The following is a 24,364-nucleotide window of genomic DNA, read 5'->3' as shown; positions in this document are numbered from 1 at the left end:
GTAAGACAGAGCATTTATTTGTTGAGATTTGAAGTTGCCATTTGTTTGACCATTCTGATACATAGTCAAGGTCTTTTTGAAGGGTAGCAGTATTGTCTGTGGTGTTGAATAGCTTTACATCATCAGTGAAGAGAACACAGTTGTTCTTAATATGATCACAGAGGTCATTTATGTAGAGTATGAAGAGAGTTGGTCCTAGAACACTGCTTTGAGGGACACCACTGTTGACAGGTACAGAATTTGATAGGACGCTCCCAATTTTGACCATTTGTTGTCTGTTTGACAGGAATGCTTCTATCCAGTTATGCAGGTGTCCAGAGATACCATAAGATTTTAGTTTTAGGAGTAGTTTGTCGTGTACCACTGAATCAAAGGCTTTACAGAAGTCTATGTAGATTGCGCCTATTGCTTTGCCCTGACATTTGTCAGTGCTAGCTTGGTGATGTCAGCCTTATGGGATAGACTAGACAGGAAACACAACCAGACAAACTAATTAATGTTCATTGCATCAATGACATTATCTAACCACCTCATCATTTACTTTTGCCATCTTTTCCAACATCACGGTCTCACGGTCTTTTGTCCCAAAGGTGTTTTTTCAAGAGGCAACTGGACACTCTGTTTTTTCTTTAAAGACATTTCACTGCTCATCCAAGAAGATTTACTTGATTTATTCTTCTTGGATAAGAAGTGAAATGTCTTCAAAAAAACCCAAGAAAGTCCAGTTGCCTCTTGAAAAAGTACCTTTGGGACAACCATGACCTGGATGACTGAGGATCTCCATAGACACTGAGGTGAGTAACATTCTTATCTTTTACTGCAAGGGTCTTCAAACTTGGCAAGTTTAAGACTTGTGGACTTCAACTCCCAGATTTCCTGAGCTAACATGACTGGAAGAGGAATTCTGGGAGTTGAAGTCCACAAGTCTTAAAGCTGTCAAGTTTGAAGACCCCTGACTACAGTATCTATCTTCTATCTCCATCTCCATCTCTCTCTCTCTCTCTTTCTCTCTCTCTCTCTCCCTCCCTCCCCCTCTCTCTCTCACTCTCTCTCTCCTCCTAATCTGTCTGTCTATCTATCTGTCTGTCTATCTATGTCTATCTATCTATCTATCTATCTATCTTCTATCTATCTATCTATCTATCTATCTATCTATCTATCTATCTATCTATCTATCTATCTATCTAATCCAAGGGTCTTCAAACTTAGCAAGTTTAAGACTTGTGGACTTCAACTCCCAGAATTCCTGAGGTAACATGACTGGAGGAGGAATTCTGGGAGTTGAAGTCCACAAGCCTTAAAGCTGTCCAGTTTGAAGACCCCTGTCTGTGTTAAAAAAGTTGGAAGTCAAAGTTTTCCTTCTCTTTTTCTCCTTTTCCAATGAGTCTTTGCTTCTCATTAGGTGGCCAAAGTATTTCAGCTTCAGGATCTGTCCTTCCAAAGGACAGTCAGGGTTGATTTCCTTTGGAGTCAACTGACTGGACCTCCTTGCAGTCCAAGAGACTCTCAAGTGTCTTTTCCAACATCACAGTTCAAAAGCATCCATTCTGCAGCGTTCAGCTTTCATGGTCCAACTATCACAGCTATACATTACTCCTGTGAAAAGCAAAGCTTTTACCACATGGAATATCTATTTATACAATACTTAAAACTAGTGTCTCCTCTTTGCTTCAAGCTTTGCACTAGATGTTAGATCACTTTTGACAAGAGAAATGGCAGTTGTGAAGCCAGATCAATATTTCAGTGGGAGACAGAGAGATAAAACACCTGTGCTACCACCCTAGATTCCCAATTAAAATAAAACACATGTGTTTCGATCTATAGTTCAACCTCCCATCGATCTCTTCTGAAGCTAGGCTTGAAAATGGAAATGCCTGTGACAAACCACAATCCCTTTAAAACAAGGGTCTTCAAACTTGGCAAGTTTAAGACTTGTGGACTTCAACTCCCAGAATTCCTGAGCTAACATGACTGGAGGAGGAATTCTGGGAGTTGAAGTCCACAAGTCTTAAAAGCTGTCAAGTTTGAAGACCCTTGCTTTAAAACACCAAAACATTGGTGCCCTTGCACAAATTTGCACAATTGTGGACTTGCATCTTGACATCCAATATTCCTTGCTGACAGCTGGTCATTTCAACAATTCCCAGAAGGCTCCACGTCCATTTGCACCACACAGGTGACCCTGATGACACAGACAAACATCCAGGTGGCCTCAATGACTCTCTAAAAGGATGGAAATGACCAGCTGTCTGCAAGGAATATAAATCCTTCCATTTCCCCACCATCCAGTCAGAGTTGAAGAAGCTTCTTGGATCAGACGTGAAATGTCTTCAAAGAAAAACCAGAAAGTCCAGTTGCCTCATGAAAAAAAGCACTTTTGGGACATCCAAAGGCAATGTATTATGCACATGATCATCTAATCATATATGCCTGGATTGGCCCTTCAGACTTTCATCCTTAGCTTGCAGATTTGAGGGGTGATGATGATGGTATATATTGGGTGCCAGATCCTGGAGGTATCACTTCCTTGAAGCAGTGTCATTTGATGGGATCCAGAAAAATTATCTTTTGGGGAGCATCATCTGCCTTTTGAATGTTGACCCCCACCCAAAGTCAGGTTTAATTGATCCTAATCCCACTGGTTTTTAGAAAGGATTTAAAACATGGCTATTTCTACATGTGCTGGACCCTGAATGGGTAAAGTCCTGGTGGAATGTGAACCATTAATTATTGTTGCTTATTATTAGAACATAGAATCATTGTTTGGAAGGGACTTTGAAAGTCTTCTAGTTCACACACACACACACACACACACACGCTAAGGAGAAAACCCTACACCCATGATGGTGAACCTATGGCACGCGTGTCACAGGTGGCACCCAGAGCCATTTGTGGCGGCACGCGAGCTGCAGGCAAACTTACCTCACTGCGCATCACGCACCCCAAAATTGATTTTCGGCCAGTTTGAGGCCTTTTTTGGCCTCCCAGAGGCTTCAGGAAGGCTTCTGCAGGCTTTTCAGGACGAAAACTAGGGCCGTTTCATCACTTCCTGTTTTTCCGGAAATACCGGAAGTGACGAAATGGGCCTAGTTTTTCGGCCTGAAAAGCCTGCAGAAGCCTTCCTGAAGCCTCTGGAGGTTGAAAAAGGCCTCAAACCAGCCGAAAATCAGCTGTGAGTCACAGTGCAGGTAAGGGGGCGGAGGGGGGAGGTGAGTGGGTGGGGATTGCACGCACATGTGTAGGGGGTATGGGCGGGTGCGCATTGCCTTCTGGGTGCTGGCATATGAGCGCAAGCGTGCAAGCGCGCACACAATTTTTGGCACAGGAGCCCCAAAAGGTTAGACACCACTGCCCTACACCATTCTGGACCCAATGGCTGTCCAATCTTTTCTTAAAAACCTCTAGGGAACTTCTGGAGGCAAGCTGTTCCACTGATTGATTGTTCTGACTGTCAGGAAATTTCTCCTTGTAAATTGGAATTCCCTTTAATGATCTTCCATCCATTACTTCCTATTCTATCTTCAGGTGATTTGGAGAATTTAGCACCCATTTTTATCTCTTCTTTCTTTTCTTTTCTTGTAAGCTGTCGAAAATCACATTGTTCAAGCTGAATTGCTCTATAAATGCAATCAATCAATCAATGATTATGGGTGGATAATTTCTGATGGAACAAATAATTACCCAGAGTTGCTATGGGAAGGTCAGCAGCACATAAATTTAATAAATTACTAGTATTGTTATTTAGTATGATCAATCAGTCCGCCTTCTGAGAAGGAGAATAGATCACTTGCGACGAAAGGGTGGCAGAACTAATATCAGTTATGTAAGAATATGCATAAATGTATAATTTGCAAACAAAAAACAAAAAAAACCAATCAATTATGCATTTTATGCAAATTGTATATATTGATATTCATTGCATACATTACATCAATTGCATGGCCTCCTTGAACTCCAAAATAATATTATATCCATTGCACTGAAAATCCATTAAGCAGATCTGGAAAACAAGTTTTATTGTACTCTGAAGGAATTGCCCTGCAATCTCCTTTTTTCTTTCAGTAATTATGAAAACATCAATCTATAGCTTTTGAAACTTTCAGAAGGTGTTCTTTTAAGAAACATCTTTTTTCATATTTTAAACTAGACTTCAGATTGAAAAACGTAATTGCTTACTATTTAAAATCAATTCAGGCTAACGCATCTGAAATTAACTGAGAAATCAGCAAGAAGTGCAAAAAAAAAAAAAAAACCAGTGGGCATCGTCCAGCAAAAATTATTTCATAATAAATGTTCCTTTTCCACTGAATAAATCAAGAGATTTATTTCTCATTAAGCAGATAGAGTCAAAGGCTTGGAAAGGCCCACAAAATCCCAATCAAAGCATTCCTGACAGATGGTTTTCTAACATTTGTTTGAACGTATCCAATAAAGGGGAATTATTTGCCACTCTTACTATTATTATTTTTCTTGAACAATCATTCGGAATCGACTTTCCTGAAACTTTAATTTTCTTCTTTCATGGCCCCCATTGTGGACTGTTTCAGAAGATCTCCCAGGCTTTCAAAAGTCCCACAATCTCTCTCTCCCCTTCCCACTCATCACCTGAAGGATTAAGATCCCTTTGGTCTTTCTTCATAAAACCTAATTTCTACTGCTAGACCAAGGGGGATGGACTAGAAGACCTCCAAGGTCCCTTCCAGCTCTACTCTGATAGGTACATTGATACGTGAATGGAGGGACTATATGACACATACAGTCCCTTCATGTATAGTCCCAGGATCATCGTCCTCTTTTAACAACCCCATAATCCCTTGTGGGGTGGAATACGTGGAGCTAGCAGAGTGTTTACTGGCCGGATGCCCTTCCTGTTGCCAATACAGAGTTTTGTTCAGCGGATATATTCTCATTCTGACCAGAGAGAGAAATATCTGCCTCTACCTAGGATCGAACTCACAGCCTCCTGATTGTGAGGCAAGAGCTCCACCTCTAGGCCACCGCACCACTCCTATACATGTCCCATGAGGCAAAATCGAATCTGGCTCAGTCACCGGGACCAGAGATTTACTTTTCCGAACTTTTCAGACTTGTGCTGCAGCCCATCTTCAGGGAGCTTCTCCCTACCGGAATACGTGCTTTGGGCTGTTCTGCGAGTCATATTTATGTGGTGCCTTCTTATTGGCTGATTGGTGTGTTGATGGCTGGCGATTGGATGTCATGTCCTTGTGCTGCCAAACCCTCGTCTCCTAAGTATTTGATAGGCTGGTGGTGATTCCTCATTCCTGTTGACTGACAAGGGGCCCGTTTCCCGTTTATTACATTGATACAGCCTAAAATTGCATTTGCCTTGTTCTCATCCCACGTTTGGCTCATATTCTCTTTGTAATCCATGTCGAATCCAACATATATAGCTGAATATTATTTTTATAGAAGTAGCCCTCGACTTACGACCAGAATTGTGCCCAGAATTTCTGTTGCAAAGTGAGACATTTGTTAAGTGGGTTTTGCCTCGTTTTATGACCTTTAAGGGAATCACTGCAGTGGTTAAATTAGTCACATGGGGCTGTTAAATGAAACTGGTTTCTCCATTGACTTTGCTTGTCAGAAGGTCGCAAAAGGGGATCACATGACCTTGGGGCCAGGGGTGGGCTGCTGGGGGATCTCAGGGGTTCGGAAGAGCCCCTAGCTAAGATTCTGTGCAGTTCGGAGAACCCCCAAATCCCACTCCTGGCTGGCCCCGCCCACCTCACCCCTCCCCTCCCAGGAGTCCCCCCGTGGCCCATTTTGGATGCAGGTAAGTGCAGGGCATGTGCAGAAGCTCAGGGAGGGCAAAAAATGGGCCTTTCAGAAGTTCGAGAAGGCCGGAAATGGGCTTGTTTCTGGCTTCCGGAGAGCCTCTGGAGCCCGGGGAGGCTGTTTTCACCCTCCTGGAGGCTCGAGGAAAGCCTCCAGAGCCCGGGGAGGGCAAAAACAACCCCCTCACCATGGCGCAGGAGGCTAACTAGGCCACGCCCACCCAGCAACCGGGCAGAGAACCCCTTGCTAAAAGTTTTGAAGTCCACCCTTTCCCAGGACACTGCAACTGTAATAAATACATGGCAGTTGCCAGGCGTCTGAATTTTGGTCATGTAACCATGGGGATGCTACAGCAGTCGTAAGTGTGAAAAATGGCCAAGTCACTTGTTATAAGCCGAGGATTATAACTATAACTATGAACTGTTATAAGCCAAGGAATAGTAGATAGATAGATAGATAGATAGATAGATAGATAGATAGATAGATAGATAGATAGATAGATAGATAGATAGACAAACTAGATAAATCCAATCCACCAGGGCACTTTCCTATATTAATTATTTAATTATATTCCACCTTTATTATTATTTTTACTTATTTGTAAAAATAATAATAAAGGTGAGATATAAATAAATAAAAATGAATAAACATACTCAAAGCAGTGAATGTATCTAATACACCTTCCTCCTCCTATTTTCCCCACAACAACAACCCTTTGAGGTGAGTTGGGTTGAGAGAGAGAGGGACTAACCCAAAGTCACCTAACTGGCTTTCATGCCTAAGGCAGGACTAGAACTCATGGTCTCTGGCTGTCTAGCCTGGTGCCTTAACCACTAGACCAAGGATGTCCAACCTTGGCAACTTTCAGAGTTGTGGACCTCAATTCCATGCTGGATGTGGAATTCTGGGAGTTGAAGTCCACAAGTCTTAAAGTTGCTGAGGTTGGAACACTCCCGGTGTAAAGGAACGTAGAGATGACCTTGAAGAAGGACTAAACGAGCTATTGAGGGACCACTTGCCAGAAAGATTATACAGTCCAGAGGAAGTAATTTGAGAAACAAACTCAACACACATCCTTTTTTTTCTTTGTATAATATGGAATAAAAAGGGAGAGAAAGGTAGGTTTTCAAGATTCAGTTCTGGTTGTTGATGGATTCTTTTATTGATTAAGCACCATCAGATTGATGTCAACTCTTAACAACCACATAGATTTTCTTTAAGGCACTCTGTCATCCACCTGGACCTCTAGATCTTCTAATGATGCATCCACTCTCTCTATAATTGAGTCTCTCCATCTTGTAGCTGGTCAGTCTCTTCTTTTGTTATTCCCCATTATTACAATAAAGAACATTTCTTAAACTCCCTGCTCTAGGTTCCTTGACTCAGCCCCTCAAAAAAGAGCTGATAGTCAGATATCATAGTAGTTCTGTTGTTTCCTTTTAAACCAGAGGTGCTTTTTTCAAGAGGCAACTGGGTTTTCTGGGTTTTCTTTGAAGAGGTTTCACTTCTCATCCAAGAAGCTTCTTCAGTTCTGACTGAATGGTGAGGAACGGAAGAAGCTTCTTGAATGAGAAGCGAAATCTCTTCAAAGAAAAACCAGAAAGTTTTTCTGAAAAAGCACCTTTGGGACAACCATGACCTGGATGACTAAGAATCTCTATAAACATTTTCCTTTTAACGTTTTACTACCATGTCCATTAGGAATGAGCATGTGAGATTATAGGTAGTACTTGGTTTATGACCGCAATAGGAACTGGGAAATTAAGTGTTAAGCAGTGCAATTGTTAAGTGAGATTGTCACATGAGGATACCCGATTTTATGACCTTTTTTGGCATGGTTGTTAAGAGAATCACTGCAGTTATTACATGAGAATCATATGACTGTGATGTCAATTTTTCCAGCCAGCTGACTTACTGACTTTGTTAGTTTTAATTTCTTTTTTTTTTAATAGCTTCAGCAATAGCACTTAGACTTATATACCACTTCATAGTGCTTTACAGCCCTCTCTAAGCAATTTACAGAATCAGCCTTTTGCCCCCAACAATCTGGGTCCTCATTTTTACCGACCTTGGAAGAATGGAAGGCTGAGTCAACCTTGACCCAGTCAGGATCGAACTGCTGGTAGTCGGCAGAATTAGCCTGCAATACTGCATTCTAACCACTGGGCTACCACAGCTCCTTAGGTTGACAGGTTCATTCCAGTAGTAATTTTTTCCATGAAATCCAAACTTATTTAGAAGAGATCTGTGATTGCAGCAGTTGAGCTGCTGAATATCCATTTTTTTAAAAAAAATTACATTTGCATTTGATCTTTAAATGATTAAAGTAATAGTCCATCTAATGAGCATTATTCAATATGTTGCATTTTTAAATATAACCAGATTTGTTTTGCTGCACTTCCACATTTCAAAACCTTGCTGAATTGCTGTGGTTGAGCTCATAGTGCTATTATATTTTTATTGTATTTTAGACTGCTTTTATTTCTCTTGCGAGCCATCTCAAATATTACTTACAACTGAAAGAAAGTCTCAGCCAATACGGTACACATTGCCCCAATCTTGAGGTACAGCCAGAAAATACAAGGCGACCTTTGCAGTAATTTCTCATTTTAACTTTGTTAAATAAATCCAACCAATAAATGCAATGTAGTACAAAATAAAAAAATAAAACCTCTAATACCAAACACACAGAGACCAGAATGAAACAAAATGTCACTTCCTTCCAAGCAAGAGAGCAAACTGAAATTTTGTCAAAATAATGAACCCCAGATTTTGCATTATACCGTTACCTTGTACGTCTATGGAGATTCTCAGTCCCAAAGGTGCTTTTTCAAAGTTTTTCCTTGAAAATGTTTTACTTCTCATCCAAGAAGCTCCTACGCTTCTGACTGAATGGTGGAGAAGGGAAGGATTAACAAAAATTTTAATCCTTGCAGTCATCTGGTCATTAGTACTCCCTCTGAGAGCCATTGAGGCCACTTGGAGTTTTTTCTGTGCCTTCAGAATCACCTGAATAGTGCAAATGGGTGTGGAGCCTTCTTGGAAAGGACGGGTGCTGTAAACCCTGAGGACGTAAATAAATCTCCAAGTGGCCTCACTGACTCTCTAAAAGAATGCAAATGACCAGATGACTGCAAGGAATATATATCTTTCCCTTCTACACCATTCCGTCAGAACTGAAGAAGCTTCTCAGATGAGAAGCGAAAGGTCTTCAAGGAAAAACAGAATCCAGTTGTCTTTTTGGGGGAAAAAACACCTTTGGAATCACCTGATATGTTTTTTTTTTTCATTGCCATCTGTGATACTCAATGCTTCCAATTCAAATTTCCAAGTTGTCGTCTTTCATTTATTTCCCTTTGTAACATCTATAGTTTATGTGATTCCATTACGCCCAAATCCAGTTTTGGCTACTTCTGGTCCTTTTAGTAGAGACTGAGAGCTGGAGATGCCAAATGTTGAAAGATGAAGAAAAAAAAAAACACTTTGGAACTGTAAATCAAAGCAGATATTCAACCACTGCCCTCGCCAGCAACAGCGTGTCTTGGAATTCATCAAGTAACCTAGAGGGGAACCTTGTTTTTTTCTCTGTTACGCTAAAACCACATTTGACTGATCACAGTTAATTAGAACGATTACAGCTTCCAAATTTGAAAAAAAAAGTCTTTAAAAGGACTCATTGGGGACTATTGTTTATAATAATGATCATTTTAAAGGGGAAAAAAAAGTTATGTTAACCCAAGTAAAGAAGTTTGGTTTCCTTCAGTCGGAATGGAATAACCTTTGAAAATTAGTTACTGGTAGGCAGCCTGTTTGCCTGGTGAATTTGACCTTGGATAGGGACCCTTCCTTCGTTCCTCCCTCCCTCCTTTCTTTCGTCCCACCCTCTTTCATTTCTTTCCTCCCTCCCTCCTTTCTTTCGTCCCACCCTCTTTCATTTCTTTCCTCCCTCCCTCCTTTCGTTCCTTCTTCCCTCCTTCCCTGCCTCCTTGCCTTCCTCCCTCACTCCTTTCCTCCCTCCTTTGCGCAGACCCTCAGTGTGTGCACATGTATCATTTCTCCTGTGGGAGCTGCATTGGTTCCAGGTGCCATTCAAGGTGCTGGTTGTCACCTTTAAAGCCCTTCATGGCTTGGGACCAGGTTATCTGAGGACTGTCTCATCTGCTGATCACATCTACCTGACCCACCAGAGCAGGGAGGCAAGGAATGTTGCAGGTCCCATCCCCCAGGGAGATACATCTGGTGGGACCCAGAAGAAGGGCCTTCTCCATGTTGGCTCCCTCCTTCTCTCTGGAACATCATTCCCTCAGAGATTAAAATGGCCCCCACTCTGACACTCTTCCAGAAGGCGCTGAAGTCCTGGTTCTCTCAGCGGGCTTGGGGAACGCAGAGCATGATGGAGCCCATTAAATGGCTCGTGTAATGTGTTGTTGCCAGGGCAGGGGGTTGTGGTGGGTGATTTCATTTTATTATTCTATTATATATTATTATTATTTTATTAATTTTATTGTTTTTATATGATGCTTTTATATTCTTGTGAGGCGCCTTGAGTCACCATGTGTGAATAGGCTGCAATATACATTTCCTAAAAAAATAAAATAAAAATAAAATACTAAGTTTGTTGGACCAGCAGGCCCCAAAATGGTCATAAGTCACTTTTTCAAGGTTGTAACTTTGGACACTAAAATGAATGATTTGTAAATTGAGGCCGATCTGTAGATCAGCGATGGCACAATCTCTGCAGATGCCATGCCTTAAATAAAATAAAGAAATAACCCAGGGTTGTTACACTTACTAAACGGCTCCTGAAAAAAAAGGGGGGGGGGTGGATTTTATTTTATGTCTTAAAATTCTGAGATTAGAATTTTAATAATTAACTCTAGGATTCAAATGTACAGAATGTCAGGATTCCGGCAGTTGCCCTAATTAAATCATGAACCTTGAGACAAGCTTCAAAAACTTCAAAGGATTTTGTCATGCCCTTGTTAAAGTCGGACTCTGAGGGAGAGGAGGAATAGCCGACAGGGAGTGTAGGTGTGGCTCCCAAGGTTGTGAGGAAGCTGAGGAAGGGCAGAGGCTGGCTGGGCAGTCAGAGGAAGAACCAGGCCCATCCCCTCTTCATCCTAGGACATGCAGGGAGGAACAGAGAAGGAAACCACTTGGCTTACAAGAGAGGAAGTGGCCATGATCCCCCTCATTGGTTGCAGCTGGGGAGAATAGTATATCAGAGAGACGGTCAAAACACAGCGTTGCCAGAAGCAAAGCTTGTTTTATTTTGGGCTGAAGTTATCTTAGTTGGCGTCCTTCCAACAGACTGTGCCTTGTTATCTCCTTGAAGTTGGTAATTACTTATCCTGGTCCGTTGTGGAAATTCCTTCATTGTAGTTTGTTTTGGTTTTTTATTTCATCTCTATCTGTTCGTTAAGTTCGGACTGTATTGCTTTCTTTTGAAGACTATTTTTGGGTAAGTTTTATCTCCAACTGAGAATTATTGAACAGTGGGGCCAAACTGGAGAAATTAAAGGACATTTATTTATGTTTTGGTTACGTTTGTGTTATACTCCAGATCATCACAGATTTATTCAGAGTGAACATGTCGGCATGACCTGTATGAAGCCGATTCTGAGACACGTAATTCACTGTCACCCTTGACCCTGGTTTTCCCTCACCCCTCTGGGTGCATCATAATTCATATTCTCCAACAGAACACGTTCATAACCAAGAGTCATCAATCATGTTCTCCAATTACAGATTTGCGGGGCAGAAATTCCAGTAGCTTAGTTATAATCTTTGCAAGATAAGAATGGAACTCACTTTCGATTCCAAACTGCTGCACTGCACTTTCAAATTCCTTTTCTCTCCCCCCTTCTGTTCATGGCAACTCTAAAATAGGCATAGAAATGTTTTATGAGTTGACACAGAAAACATATTTGTATTTGGCGAGCTCGGCACCTCTTGCTTTCAGAATATCCTGGCTAGAGTAAAGGAGGTCGATGAGAAGATATAAGCTGTATATCCGTTCTCTCCACCTCCTGAGACATGATCGAAGAGATGCAATTTCAGCCTGCCTTACCAACCATGCCGGAGGATATTGTGATATCTGCCTCCTTAGAGTCTCGCAAGAGATGGGCATCTGTCAGGACTGCTTAAATGTAAGATTATGACACCGTATTGCAGAATATTAAATCAGTTGTCCCCCCCGAGGTTCCTTCCCAATTTGATTGCGTAACCCGACGTAGCGACTTTATCGGCGATGGGTGCTATTATTTAATTTTGAGGAACTGGCAACAGTGAAAACGTATGGAGGCAGGTGAAAACAGATGGAAGCATTCCTAGTGAAAAAAAAATGCTGCCAAGTAAAGACAAACTGGCATTTTAAAAAGTAGAAGGAATTGATTAAACGTGTGGCATTTCACAAGACCAGAATCCTAATCATATCAGAATAACAGAGCTGGAAGGGACCTTGGAGGTCTTCTAGTCCAACCCCTTGCTCAGGCAGGAGACCCTATGCCAGTGGCCTTCAAACTTGACAGCTTTAAGACTTGTGGACTTCAACTCCCAGAATTCTTCCTCCAGTCATGTTAGCTCAGGAATTCTGGGAGTTGAAGTCCACAGGTCTTAAACTTGCCAAGTTTGAAGACCTTTGCCCTATGCCATTTCAGACAAATGGTTGTCCAATCTTTTCTTTAAAACCTCCAGTGTTGGAGCATGCACATTTTCTGGAGGCAATTCCTAATTATCCTGCAATTCTTTATCCTCGTTCTGATTTTCTATCTGAATTTGGAATCTATCCACAAATTGCAGAGTACAGGAACCAGGAGTACTACTCAGGTGGCCTTGAGGACACAGATAAACTTCCAAGTGCTTCAACGACCTCTAAAACAGGGGTGTCAAACTCATGTTGTCATGGCAGCATCACATGACATATTGGGACTTTTTCTCCTTCCACTAAACCATTTTGGGGCGGGGCCAGCATGTGACGCATCCAGCCCGTGGGCCGGGAGTTTGACATCCCTGCTCTAAAAGGATGCAAATGACCAGCTGTCTGCAAGAAGTATAAATCCTTCCGTTCCCCGCCATTGTTCTGACCCACGCCCTTTTCCAACAAATCAAACACAATCCAAAGGAACAGAAATCTTGTAATGCTTTTACAAAATAATTAGCTGTGATAAGCACAAGCCTTGCCAAGATGTGCGAGGCTTGCCAAAAGATAACAGACAAGAAATAATTTGCAATACAAGAATCTTCAAATACAAACTCAGGATACTGGAATGTCCATGAGGCTGGAGTTTCAAAATGTCTTTGCCTTCTGCAAAGTACGTTCCTTTCACAGCTGGCTTTTATCTTCTTGAAGGAGGAGCCATTACTCCCGAATCGCCCATGCTGTTGTAGCTGCTCTTTCCTGCGAGCAATCCTGCACGCACGTGCACTTAGCACAGGCTCCTCGGGAACCTCATCATCACTGCTGCCAGCCCCTACAATCTCTGAAGGCAGCAATCCACTCCCTAACGGTCCTGGCCCCTCATCTGAGTCCTTGCTCTCCTCAGCCATCTCCACCTGCTGCTGGCTAACCACAACAGCCATCCAGTCAGAGCTGAAGAAGCTTCTTGGATGAGGAGCAAAACGTCTTCCAAGAAAAACCAGAAAGTCCAGTTGCCTCCTGAAAAAGCACTTTTGGGACATCAAAAAAAAAAAAAAAAGCTCCCCAGAGAAAATAGTGGCCAACAAATCCGGTTATATCCCTGCAGTGATTGAAAGTCGAGTTCCTGTATCTGGTCTTGTATGGAATGTATTAACTGATAGAAAGAGATGTCTGCATTTGTCCTTGCACGAGTTCAGTCAGAAAGTTCAGCTCATTTGTGAGAAAGAATGCATAGCATTATAAAATTTAATGACGTGACAAGGCAAAAGACAACTTTTGAACAGGGGTTGTGTTGAATGCATGCCAATGGAGCTTGTCTCGGTATACTCATTCCATGTTCCCGGGTTGCTCTGAGGAAACAAGAGGCTTACGCGATAGTAGCAGAGTAGAAGGGGGGAGACAAAAAAACCTGTTAAGAGAGGAACAGGTGCAGCTCACAAAACTGTCATCATGTTGTATGGGAGCACGGAACAAGGCAAGAGGATGCTTTGAAAATGGCAAATTAAGAGAAAGGGAGAAGAAAGCTTTAAACTTGGTTTAATCCATTTGGTAGCATTTAGGCAAAGAAGGTTTAAGATCCCATTTCTGTTTTTGTTTTACTTCAAAACCTTGCTAACGAAAGGAACTCCTGCCAGCGAGTCATTAAAATTCAGAATTGTTCACTACTGAGGCACAAAGGCCATAGATTTTTTTTTTCTCCCTTCGGAGTTTGCTTCTCCCGGAGCATTCTGATCGGACGGAAGGCTGAAGCTTCAGAGAGAGAATTAACGGCCTGATGATGATGGTAATTTCAAACTTTGCTTAGCCACAAAACCAGCAAAGGAAATAAATCTTTTGCTGATACTTTAAGGAACTGGTCTCTGAGGGGAGGTGCTCTTTGGACATGTATAAAGGAATGTAGAGCTGTTGGCCTTGAAGTAAAGCATGAATTTAGGCCCAAAATGGAAAAGTTTAAGAAAGAAACTCAAGATTCTCCTTCTCCTTCTCCTCCTCCTCCTCCCCTCCTCCTCCCCTTCCCCTCCTCCTCCCTCCTCCTCCTCCTCCTCCTCTTCTTCTGCTCCTGCTCCTCCTCCTCCTCTTCTTCTTCTCCTCCTCCTTCCTCCTTTCTTCTCCCTCCTTCCATTCCCATCCCCTTATCGTTAACTCCTGATGACTGCCTAAACAAATTCCTACAGTCTTCTTGGCAAGATTTCAGAAATGGTTTAACGCCGCATCCTTCTTAGGGCTGAGAGTGATTCTTTTCTAGTTTTCACTATGGATTTTCTGGCAATCACCCATGCTGTTGTAGCTGCTCTTTCCTGCGAGCAATCCTTCATGCACGTGCACTTAGCACAGGCTCCTCGGGAACCTCATCCTCATTGCTGCCAGCCCCCACAATCGCTGAAGGCAGCAATCCACTGCTGTACTGTAGAACTGGTCTCTGCTTTTCCATTAAAGATCTTCCACCTCAGTAGCCATTTTGAGAAGTTTTATTCTCCTCTTCCTACAGGAGAACTCCCCAGCTCCTCCTATACCAGAGTTCTGTCAATCAAATTGTCTGATATAGGAGAAAGCAGTCAAAAGCAGTCAGTGGTACACGACAAACTACTCCTAAAACTAAAATCTTATGGTATCTCTGGACACCTGCATAACTGGATAGAAGCATTCCTGCCAAACAGACAACAAACGGTCAAAATTGGGAGCGTCCTATCAAATTCTGTACCTGTCAATAGTGGTGTCCCCCAAGGCAGTGTTCTAGGACCAACTCTCTTCATACTCTACATAAATGACCTCTGTGATCATATTAAGAGCAACTGAGTTCTTTTCGCTGATGATTAGCACAGTTGAGAAACTCCAGAAATATTTCACAAAAAGAGTTCTCCACTCCTCTACTCATTGTGGAATACCTTATGCCACCAGACTTGAAATTCTAGACCTAGAAAACCTTGAATTACGCCGTCTTCGGTCTGATCTAAGTATGGTATATAAAATCATACATTGCAATGTCCTACCTGTCAATGAATACTTCAGCTTCAACCATAACAACACAAGAGCACACAATAGATACAAACTCAAGGTTAACCACACCAAACTTGATTGCAGGAAATACGATTTCAGCAACAGAGTGGTCAAGGTCTGGAATACTCTACCTGACTCTGTGGTTTCTTCCCCAAGCCCCAAAAACTTTAACCTTAGACTGTCTACTATTGACCTCACCCCTTTCCTAAGAGGCCTGTAGGGGGCGTGCATAAGCGCACCAACGTGCCTACCGTCCCTGTCCTTTTGTTTCTCTTTTATTTTTCTTATATGTACCCATTTCATGTATTCATAACTGTGTATATACCTATACCTATTATCTTGAACCAGGATTCTACCGGTTCGGCCCGGTTCACACAAACCGGTAGCTCTGAAGATCAGCTGTGAGTGAACCAGTTGTTGGGCCCGCCTGCCCGCTCCCTGTTCTAGTCTATGCTTTATATCCTGGTTTTCAAGTTCAGCTGATTCGTGCGGCACAGCGGATTGCAGCGCATCAGCTGTTTAACTCAACAGAGATTGCTGGAGAAAGTCAATAGCAAACGCTCTGCGCACGCGCAAAGCGCACACTCACCAAACTGGTTGTTACACCGGTTGAATCGCACCCCTGACTAGAAGACCTCCAAGGTCCCATCCAACCCTATTATTCTATGCTCTATCAGGGAGGGTCTTTGAGAGCCAAGTCTTCTCAACTTTATGGTTCTATAGAAGGAGAAGTTGGAGAAGTTCTAGGATTCTGGTACAGAGGACTGCATCGCTCAGCCTAAAGTTTGTAACTTTTAATGTATACAGCACCACAGTAAGTTCCCTCCACTTTTCTCCTCTCCTCCCCTCTTCTCTTCTCCTCCCCTCCCTCTTCTTCCCTCCTCTCCTCTCCTCTCCTCCCCTCCTCCCCTCCCCTCCTTTCCTCTTCTCCTCCCCTCCCCTCCTCTTTTCCTCCCTCTTCTTCCCTCCTCTCCTCTCCTCACCTCCTCTCCTCTCTCCCCTCTTCTCTGCTCCTCCCTCCTCCCTTCCCCTCCTTTCCTCTTCTCCTCCCCTCCTCCCTTCCCTCCTTTCCTCTTCTCCTCCCCTCCCTCTTCTTCTCCCCTCCCCTCCCTTTTTCTCCTCCCTCCCTTCTTTTCCTCCTCTCCCCTCTTCTTCCCTCCTCCCCTCCCCTCCCCTCCCTCCTCTCCCTCCTCTCCTCCCCTCTTCTCTTCTCCTCCCCTCCCCTCCTCTTCTCCTCCCCTCCCTCCCTTTTCTCCTCCCCTCCCCTCTTTTCCTCCCCTGCCCTCTTCTTTCCTCCTCCCCTCCCCTCCTCTCCTCTTTCCTCCCCTCCCCTCTTCTTCCCTCCTCTCCTCCCTCCCTCTTCTTCCCTCTTCTCCTCTCCTCCTCTCCTCTCCTCCCCTCCCCTCTTCTTCCCTCCTCTCCTCTCCTCCCCTCCCTCTCCTCTTCTCTTCTCCTCCCCTCCTCCCTCCCTCCTCTTCTCTTCTCCTCCCCTCCCCTCCTCCCCTCCCCTCCTCTTCTCCTCCCCTCCCCTCCCTTTTTCTCCTCCCCTCCCCTCTTCTCCTCCTCTCCCCTCCCTCTCCTCTCAAAAAGATCGACTGTTACTCTATCCATATATTTTTATAGTGACTCATCATGAGCAAAGTACATTATTCAGTATTTCTAAACCCGGCATTTTGCAGCCTTCCAAGAGCTAGAGGGATAGGAGGTGGTGTGTGTGTGTGTGTGTGTGTGTGTGTGTGTGTGTGTGTGTGTTATTGTAGCTTGTTTATTTTTCTCCTTTGTAGAGTGAGCTTTGAGCCACCTGGTGGAAACTTCAAATAATACATTCCCCAAGCAGAGGTCCAGTCCTGGAACAGCATCTTAAAACACCACATTTTCCTTTTCTTCTTGTTTCATGGATGGCTTAATGAGCTGCAGTAATCATTTGTTTAGTTGCAAAATAAATTTGAACTTGGAGCGTGGTCCCATTGGGGAAACGGCACTGAAATTTCAATTGAACTGAAAAAGCAGGAATTAGTCTTTTTCAGAGAGAAGTGTTGCGCTGTTAAATTAAGGTAATTAGATCTTTGGGATGCTATACGGGGGGCCTCTCAGCCCATTTCTGGCTCATTTCAGAGGGGATGATGGATTTCCAGGACTTTGATCAACTTTGGAATTTCACTTAGCATTTTTCAGACATTTAAGCGATATTTATTTATGCATGCGTTCATGGATTGAGGTGGGCAGCTCTAGAAACAGAATATATAAATAAATGAATAAGTTACATCCTTCTTCTCTCCAGGTAGCTAACCTTTTCAGGGTAAAAAGCAAAACAGATTTGCGCTTTGTTAGTATATGGATCAAAAATCCCCAGGAAAGGCATCCATCCATCCATCCTTGAAGGATAATAAGAGTCGTAGTGATGCGGTGGTTAGAATGCAATACTTCAGGCTAATTGTCATGCCCCTGAATCCAAGGCAGAAGCCGGGCAGCTGACAGGTAGTGTAAGTGTGGCTCTATTGGCTGTGGAGGAGGTTGGGGAAGGGCAAAGTCTGGCTGGGCAGAGCAGGAGAGAGATAGAACAAGGGACAGGGAGTTCAGAGGAAGAAACATCATCCTAGGGCATGCAGGGAGGAACGGAGAAGAGAACAACGTGGGTTATGTGGCTTATGGGGAGGAAAGGGCCCTGATTCCCTTCATTAGCCACAGCTGGGAAGACAGTTGATAAGAAAGGCAGGCTGCGTATGGCAGGCTGCTGGGAGCAAAGTGACTTTATCTTGTGTTGTTGTGGCTTATCTGTGTTCCTGGTGTCTTCCCAACTGTGTGAGTTTTGCCGTGCCTTCAAGCCTGAGATTCTTGCTTCTATCCTGCCAAACTAATTACTGCAGTTTGGTTTGTTTGGACTTTAAGTTACAGTTTGTGTTGCTCATGTTTTGGACTTAATTTTCTGTATTCAAAGGCTGTTCCTGGGAGAGTTTTTCTCCAGCCAGAAGGTAACCTGGACATTGGGGGCAAAGTTGGAGATAATAAAGGGGCGCTTATTGCTTATCTGACTGTGTTGCCTTTGTGCCACACCCCGAGTGATCACACTAATTCTTCTGTCTCCCAGGAGTTTGATCCTAACTAGCTCAAGGCTGACTCAACTTTCCATCCTTCTAAGGTTGGTAAAATGAGGACCTAGATGGTTGGGGGCAATATGCTGATGTTGTAAACCACCCAGAGACTGCCATAAAGCACTGTAAAGTAGTATATAAGTCCAAGTGCTATTGCTATCAAGTTTTCCTCTGACCATGTGAGAACTAATTCTCATCCCTTTTATAGCTAGTTGGGTCCAACTGCAACCAAGCCATTTAGAGCTTAGGTGGACTGTGTATTTCAATGATGTCCTTTAATCTCAGATCATGTTTATGTAATGTTTCCAGATGTGCCTTTGCTTCCTTTAGGCATGTCAACCTTGAGCAAACTTGTCTAGATGTTTCAACTAGTTTAATATTTTGGATCATTTGACATCTGTTCAGTTAAGAGCAGGTCAGTTTTAAGCAACTGTTTTTTTTTGCAAACTTAGCAGGAGACGTTCGAGGCGGAGCCATTATGTGTACCTGGGAGAACCACAGCTCACCTCGATGAAGATGATCTTGGTTTATTTTTAAGCCACATTATGGAATTGGGAATTGCATGTGGCTCAGAGTCAGCGTGGTTGGAGATGTTTATAAGCTCTGCAAATTAATCCATTTTCTGCTGGCCTTGGGTTGCATAAGGAAAAGGCAGGACAAGAAGCAATGGATGGAAACTACCCAAGAAAAGATCCAAGCTAGAACTAAGGAGAAATTTCCTGACAGTTAGAGCAATTAATCAATGGAACAACTTGCCTCCAGAAGTTGCGAATGCTCCAACATTGGATGTTTTTAAGAAGAGATTTGTCTGAAATGGTATAGAGTTTCCTGCATGAGCAGGGGGTTGGACTAGAAGACCTCCAAGGTCCCTTCCAACTCTGTTATTAAAAACGGGGCATAGCTAAGAGTCCAGTGGTCAGTTGGTATAAAGCAGCACTGGTGGTCAGTTGGTATAAACCAGAATCCCAAATTACTGATGATTTATGTTTGCAATTGTGAGAGACGTGTAGTAAGAGCTACACATTTTTTCTGTACTCGTCTTCTGGAAGGTGCCATTACAGCAGGGGTCCCCAACCACCGGTCCGCGGACCGGTACCGGTCCGCGGAACAACTCCTACCGGGCCGCTGGCTTGCTGGGCGCCGCCATCTTTTTTTGATGAAAAAGTGCTTCTGGTGAGCTTTTCTGGGTAGAAAGCTCACCGGAAGCACGTTTTCATCAAAAAAGATAGCGGCGCCAGCGCTTCTGGTGAGCTTTTCTGGGTAGAAAGCTCACCGGAAGCACATTTTCATCAAAAAAAGATGGCGGCGCCCAGCTGATGCCAGTACCGGGCCACGGCGCCCAGCTGATGCCAGTACCGGGCCGCGGCGTAAAAAAGGTTGGGGATCACTGCATTACAGAATATGTCTGGGAGAAATGGTACGTGCCTTTGGAGGCCATTTTTGGCCCTCGGCTGATTTCTTGCTTGAAAGATCATTTGGGCTTTTCTAATTCTATAATCAGATAGCAGGTGAGAACTACCGTGTTTCCCCGAAAATAAGACCCTGTCATATATATTTTTGCCACAAAAATAGGCACCAGGTCTTATTTTCAGGGGGATGTCATCAACTGACTAATCTCACTTGTGCGCGTCGCCCCCGGCCTCCTTTTCGCTGTCAGAGGCCTTCAGGAACTTCTTCTGCAGCTGGCAAGGCTTTCCTGAAGGCCTCTGCAGCTGATCACAGAGCTCAGGATCGATCCAGAGCTTTGTTATCCGCTACAGAGGCCTTCAGGAAAGCCTTGCCAGCCTTGTCAGCTGCAGAAGAAATGGACCAGCAAGGCAGGTGTTGGGGTGTGCGAAGCCTGGCTACAACTGTGCAAAGGTAAGTAGTAGGGCAGTTCCACCACCCCCATCCTCACCCTACCTTAATTTTTACCCACCCACTCTGGACTGGGCAGGATCTTAATTAGGGCTTATTTTGGGGGTAGGGCTTATATTGGGTGCACGTGTAAAAATCAAGCTAGGACTTACTTTCAGGGTAGGTCGTATTTTCGGGGAAACAGGTTAGAAAGCCAGTTTGAGGTAGTTTTTAAGGTGCTAGCCCAGGAATGAAGAAAGGTTGAGTTCTAGTCCTGTCTTAAATATGAAAAACTGGCTGGGTGATTTTGGGGCCAAATACCAAGAGATTGTGAGTTCTAGTCCCGCCTTCTGAATAAATTTTCAGGTTTTTTTTTTTTTCATTTATTACTGTTTGATTCCCATAGCAACTGCTACTTGTTCCTGTGCTTCCCAAATTCTTAAACTCTAAGCACTTGTACTTATAATGATAGAAGTGTCCTAGTTCTGTCTATCATGATGGACACTAGATAAATAAGGGAAAACTTTCTTGGACACCATGCGTTGTGATGGATAGCATCGTATGAACCTCAGAATTGGTTCAATTGGGTTTTGATTGCTGTTTGTTTTTTTTCATCCAAGCCAATTTCATGTCACATAGGATTGGATCACTGGTGGTAAAGCAAGAGAACAAGCCAGGATTGTGTTGCTTCTTATCAATCCTTATCAGTAGGGTTTGTGACAGACCCAAAGGTGCTTTTCCAAAAGGAAACTGGACTTTGTTTTTCCTTGAAGACATTTCGCTTCTCATCCAAGAAGCTTCTTCGGTTCTGACTGGATGGTGGGAGAATGGAAGGATTTATACTCTTTGCAGAGAGCTGGTCATTTGAAAAAAGAAAAACATTCTGAAAAAAAGAAAAGATTCACTTGAGTTCAGCCAGATTTCTATCCCAAAGGTGCTTTTTTCAAGAGGCAATCGGACTTTCTTGTTTTCCTTTGAAGACATTTCACTTCTCATCCAAGAAGATTCTTCATTTCTGAATGAATGATGGGGAATGGAAGGATTTACATTCCTTGCAGACAGCTGGTCATTTGCATTCTTTTTAGAGAGTCGTTGAGGCCACTTGGGGGGTTTATCTGCATCCTCAGAGTCACCTAAATAATGCAAATGGGTGTGGAGCCTTCTGGGAACTGCTGAAAGGACTGTGTTGTAGACAGGAGATAGGTGGTGTCATATCCTTTGTCCTCTGTTGAGGGAAGGCTATTCAATTTTAATCAAATTAAAGTTCAATCGTTGGCTTCTTTGTGCCCTCTTTCAAACCAGTGGTCTTCTCTGTCCAGAATGTGGACTTTGAGATCTCCACTGACATTCAGGTTGTCACAGAATTATGTGGCATTGCCTTCCCTTTGAGTCAAACTCAAATAACTTCCGTCTGAGAGAGAGAGAAAGAGAGAGGAAGAGAGAGAGAGAGAGAGAGAGAGAGAGAGAGAGAGAGAGAGAGAGAGAGAAGGGCTGTATTTATGTCTGATAGGGGGAATGCTTGTTTCCTGAAGGCAGCCGTGCTTATTAACCTCATTCCTTCATAGAGTTAGCTCTTCCCAAAGAAAATGTCTCTGCTAGTGCAAGCAGAATGTATTAGTTAGAAGAAGGCAGAGCCAAACCAGGAATTCGCTCAATGTGTCTGGCAGTAAAGAGTGAGAATTCCACAACTGCCTTTCTTTTATTCATCGGTGCTTTTGGGGTTGCCCCCGGTTCCTCCTTCCCTTTGTCCGTTATCCTCAGAAGGGATGGGTTTGAAGTCCACCCCAGCTGTGGGAAGCATCGATTGCTACTGCCGGCAGAAGCCGGGGTTGCTGCCAAGCATCTCTGCTGACTCGAGTCATTGATTGACAAAGAGCGACCAGCAGATGATGCTGTGTGTGGCTCTCCTCTCTCTCCCCCTCTCTCTCTCCCTGCTCCCACGATGCACTGCTGATAGCAGCTGTCAAAAAGTATTTGGTTTACGGAAACAGGACCTTCCGTCTGCCGGGAAAGGGAAGGTTGGCAGAAGGATCTGATCCCCGGTCTCCTGCCATGAAGACGTACCTTCCTCGTCAGCACAGCTGCTGCTGTGAATCTGATGGGATAGAGCCTGCCAGAGGAATGCCTACTTTATCCAGAGGTGTCCATTGTACCTCCAGTTGGCCAGAAAATGCCCCAGGGCATTGTGGGTATCATCAGCCTCATGGCCAGGCGTTAACATCGATGGCTTCGGGACCTTTGTGTCCAACTTCAACCCAAACCAAGGCTAGATGTCACCCACCATGGGACAACAATGCACAACGAAACCCCAGGAAAACCTTGGCGAAAGTAAAGGGGATGAGCAGAGGTAGAAGCGCAGAGTGCAGCTGTGCCCACAACTGGCACGAACCTTTACAGGTGAGCCTCTTTTGTGTCCCAGGTTGCCTAGACTCCTAAATCAAGCCAGGTAAAATCAATTTGCCATCACTTTTTGGAAAGATCAAAAGTTCTTAAGTCTAGCAGCACATTTTATGAAAGCCTGATGTACTGTCCAGTGTGAGTAAGAGATGATTTTGCAGGAATTAGCTTCTGAGAAATATTTTATTCTCTTTTTTTTTCATATACTGTCTTTAAAGTTTGGTGCCCTTTTCCCTGGCCATATCGTGGCTTTGCAACATTGGACGGTGTGTTAACATTCGTTCGTTGTCATTGTGTTGGGAAATGGTATCTCTAAGCAGCTAAAGCAATTCAGAGCAGGAAGAAAGAAAAGAGAGTAACTGAAATATAATTGAACCAGAGGAATATCTACAAAGAAAAATCTAGGATGAAATAAGATTTTTATTTTGCTTGTCTTCTACTTGCAGTATGTATAATGAATTTGTTGTGGTCTGAAGTTTTGAAAATGACACCCCAGGCACTGTAACTTAGATTTGGTTATGCTAAGTATGAACATACAAGAGATACCTAAGCAATGCAACAAATTAAGTCAACAGGGACCTCTGATCGGCTGGTAATATTGAGAGATAACTGTAATGGTCTCCCTTCTATAGACATCCAGAAATTAGAGTTTGTTTTTTCATTTTTCCATGAGTTAAAATTTTGCTCAGTTTTTTTATTGGTCTTAATATTATGAAATGTCGTTAAGAAGAAAGAAAAACAGTAACAGTGTTAAATCTGTAAACCAAGAAATTAGTGTAAAGATCTGAGAACAGGGTGCAAATAAACGTTTTCTTCGAAAAATAATCTAGTTTTTTTTTTTATTTAAAAGGAAGAATAAAGCACTTAAAGTTAACTTTCAGTATAGAAGCATTGGTATCATGGTATAAGTTTTAGTAAGAAAGGTGTTTGTATGAGTTTGGAAAACTCCTGAGAACTTGACAAAAATAAAGTGTTACTATTTACATGAAAAGAAAACTAATAATGAAAATTCAGTCTCTAATGAATAGCTTCATGTTATGTCTATGAATGCTAAATTTTACAAGGCACTATAGATTTCCATTCATTGAAACACATTGAATGGAAACACAGGTTAAAGGAAAATGGCATTTGAATGTCTAAATCTATTCTTATGACTGTTATGAGCAATTGTTATTACTGTGGGTCTGAATTAACTTCTTTTAAAAAAGAAAATGCAACGGACTGCCCCGTATTGTTTATTTTATCAATGTTGCTTATTTTATTTAATGCCATCACTCTGCTAAACAAATCATTCCCTCAACACTGTCCAACTATTTACTAAGTCTGCATTACTTTTACTATTAAGCCTCCCATCCTTTCTTTCACCCATCTCCTCCCATTTGTGACTATATGACTGTAATTTTGCTGCTTGTGTCCTTACGATCTATATTGACTGTTTCCTAGTATGATTTGATTGCTTATTGTACCCTCTGACTATTATTAAGTGTTGCACCTTTATGATTCCTGATTCTTGACGAATGTCTCTTTTCTTTTATGTACACTGAGAACATATGGACCAAAGACAAATTCCTTGTGTCCAATCACACTTGGCCAATAAATTATTCTA

At 43.0% G+C, this 24,364-nt stretch overlaps 1 protein-coding gene across 26 annotated transcripts in view; it reads left to right on the top strand.

The window, feature by feature from the left end:
• Positions 1-24,364, top strand: part of DLG2 (discs large MAGUK scaffold protein 2) — a 1,023,659-nt gene that overhangs the window by 684,684 nt on the left and 314,611 nt on the right. For 2 of the 26 annotated variants that reach the window (XM_087966076.1, XM_087966075.1), the window contains exon 1: positions 22,323-22,758. The exons of 19 other annotated variants lie outside the window; for them this stretch is intronic. In XM_087966076.1, the coding sequence (XP_087822202.1) occupies positions 22,414-22,758 (345 nt within the window). In that variant the 5' untranslated portion in view covers positions 22,323-22,413. Of the gene's footprint in view, positions 1-22,291; positions 22,759-24,364 lie in introns of those variants that run through there. 5 more of the 26 variants (XM_087966066.1, XM_087966082.1, XM_087966083.1 and 2 more) reach the window with 5 other exon arrangements.

This window comes from Notechis scutatus, chromosome 5 (assembly GCF_049901735.1).
Source record: "Notechis scutatus isolate UNSWTSFEM ecotype Mainland chromosome 5, rNotScu1.2, whole genome shotgun sequence".
NCBI lineage: Eukaryota > Metazoa > Chordata > Lepidosauria > Squamata > Elapidae > Notechis > Notechis scutatus.
The sequence above is the reverse complement of the archived record's forward strand: the minus strand, read 5'-3'. Positions and strand labels throughout refer to the sequence as shown.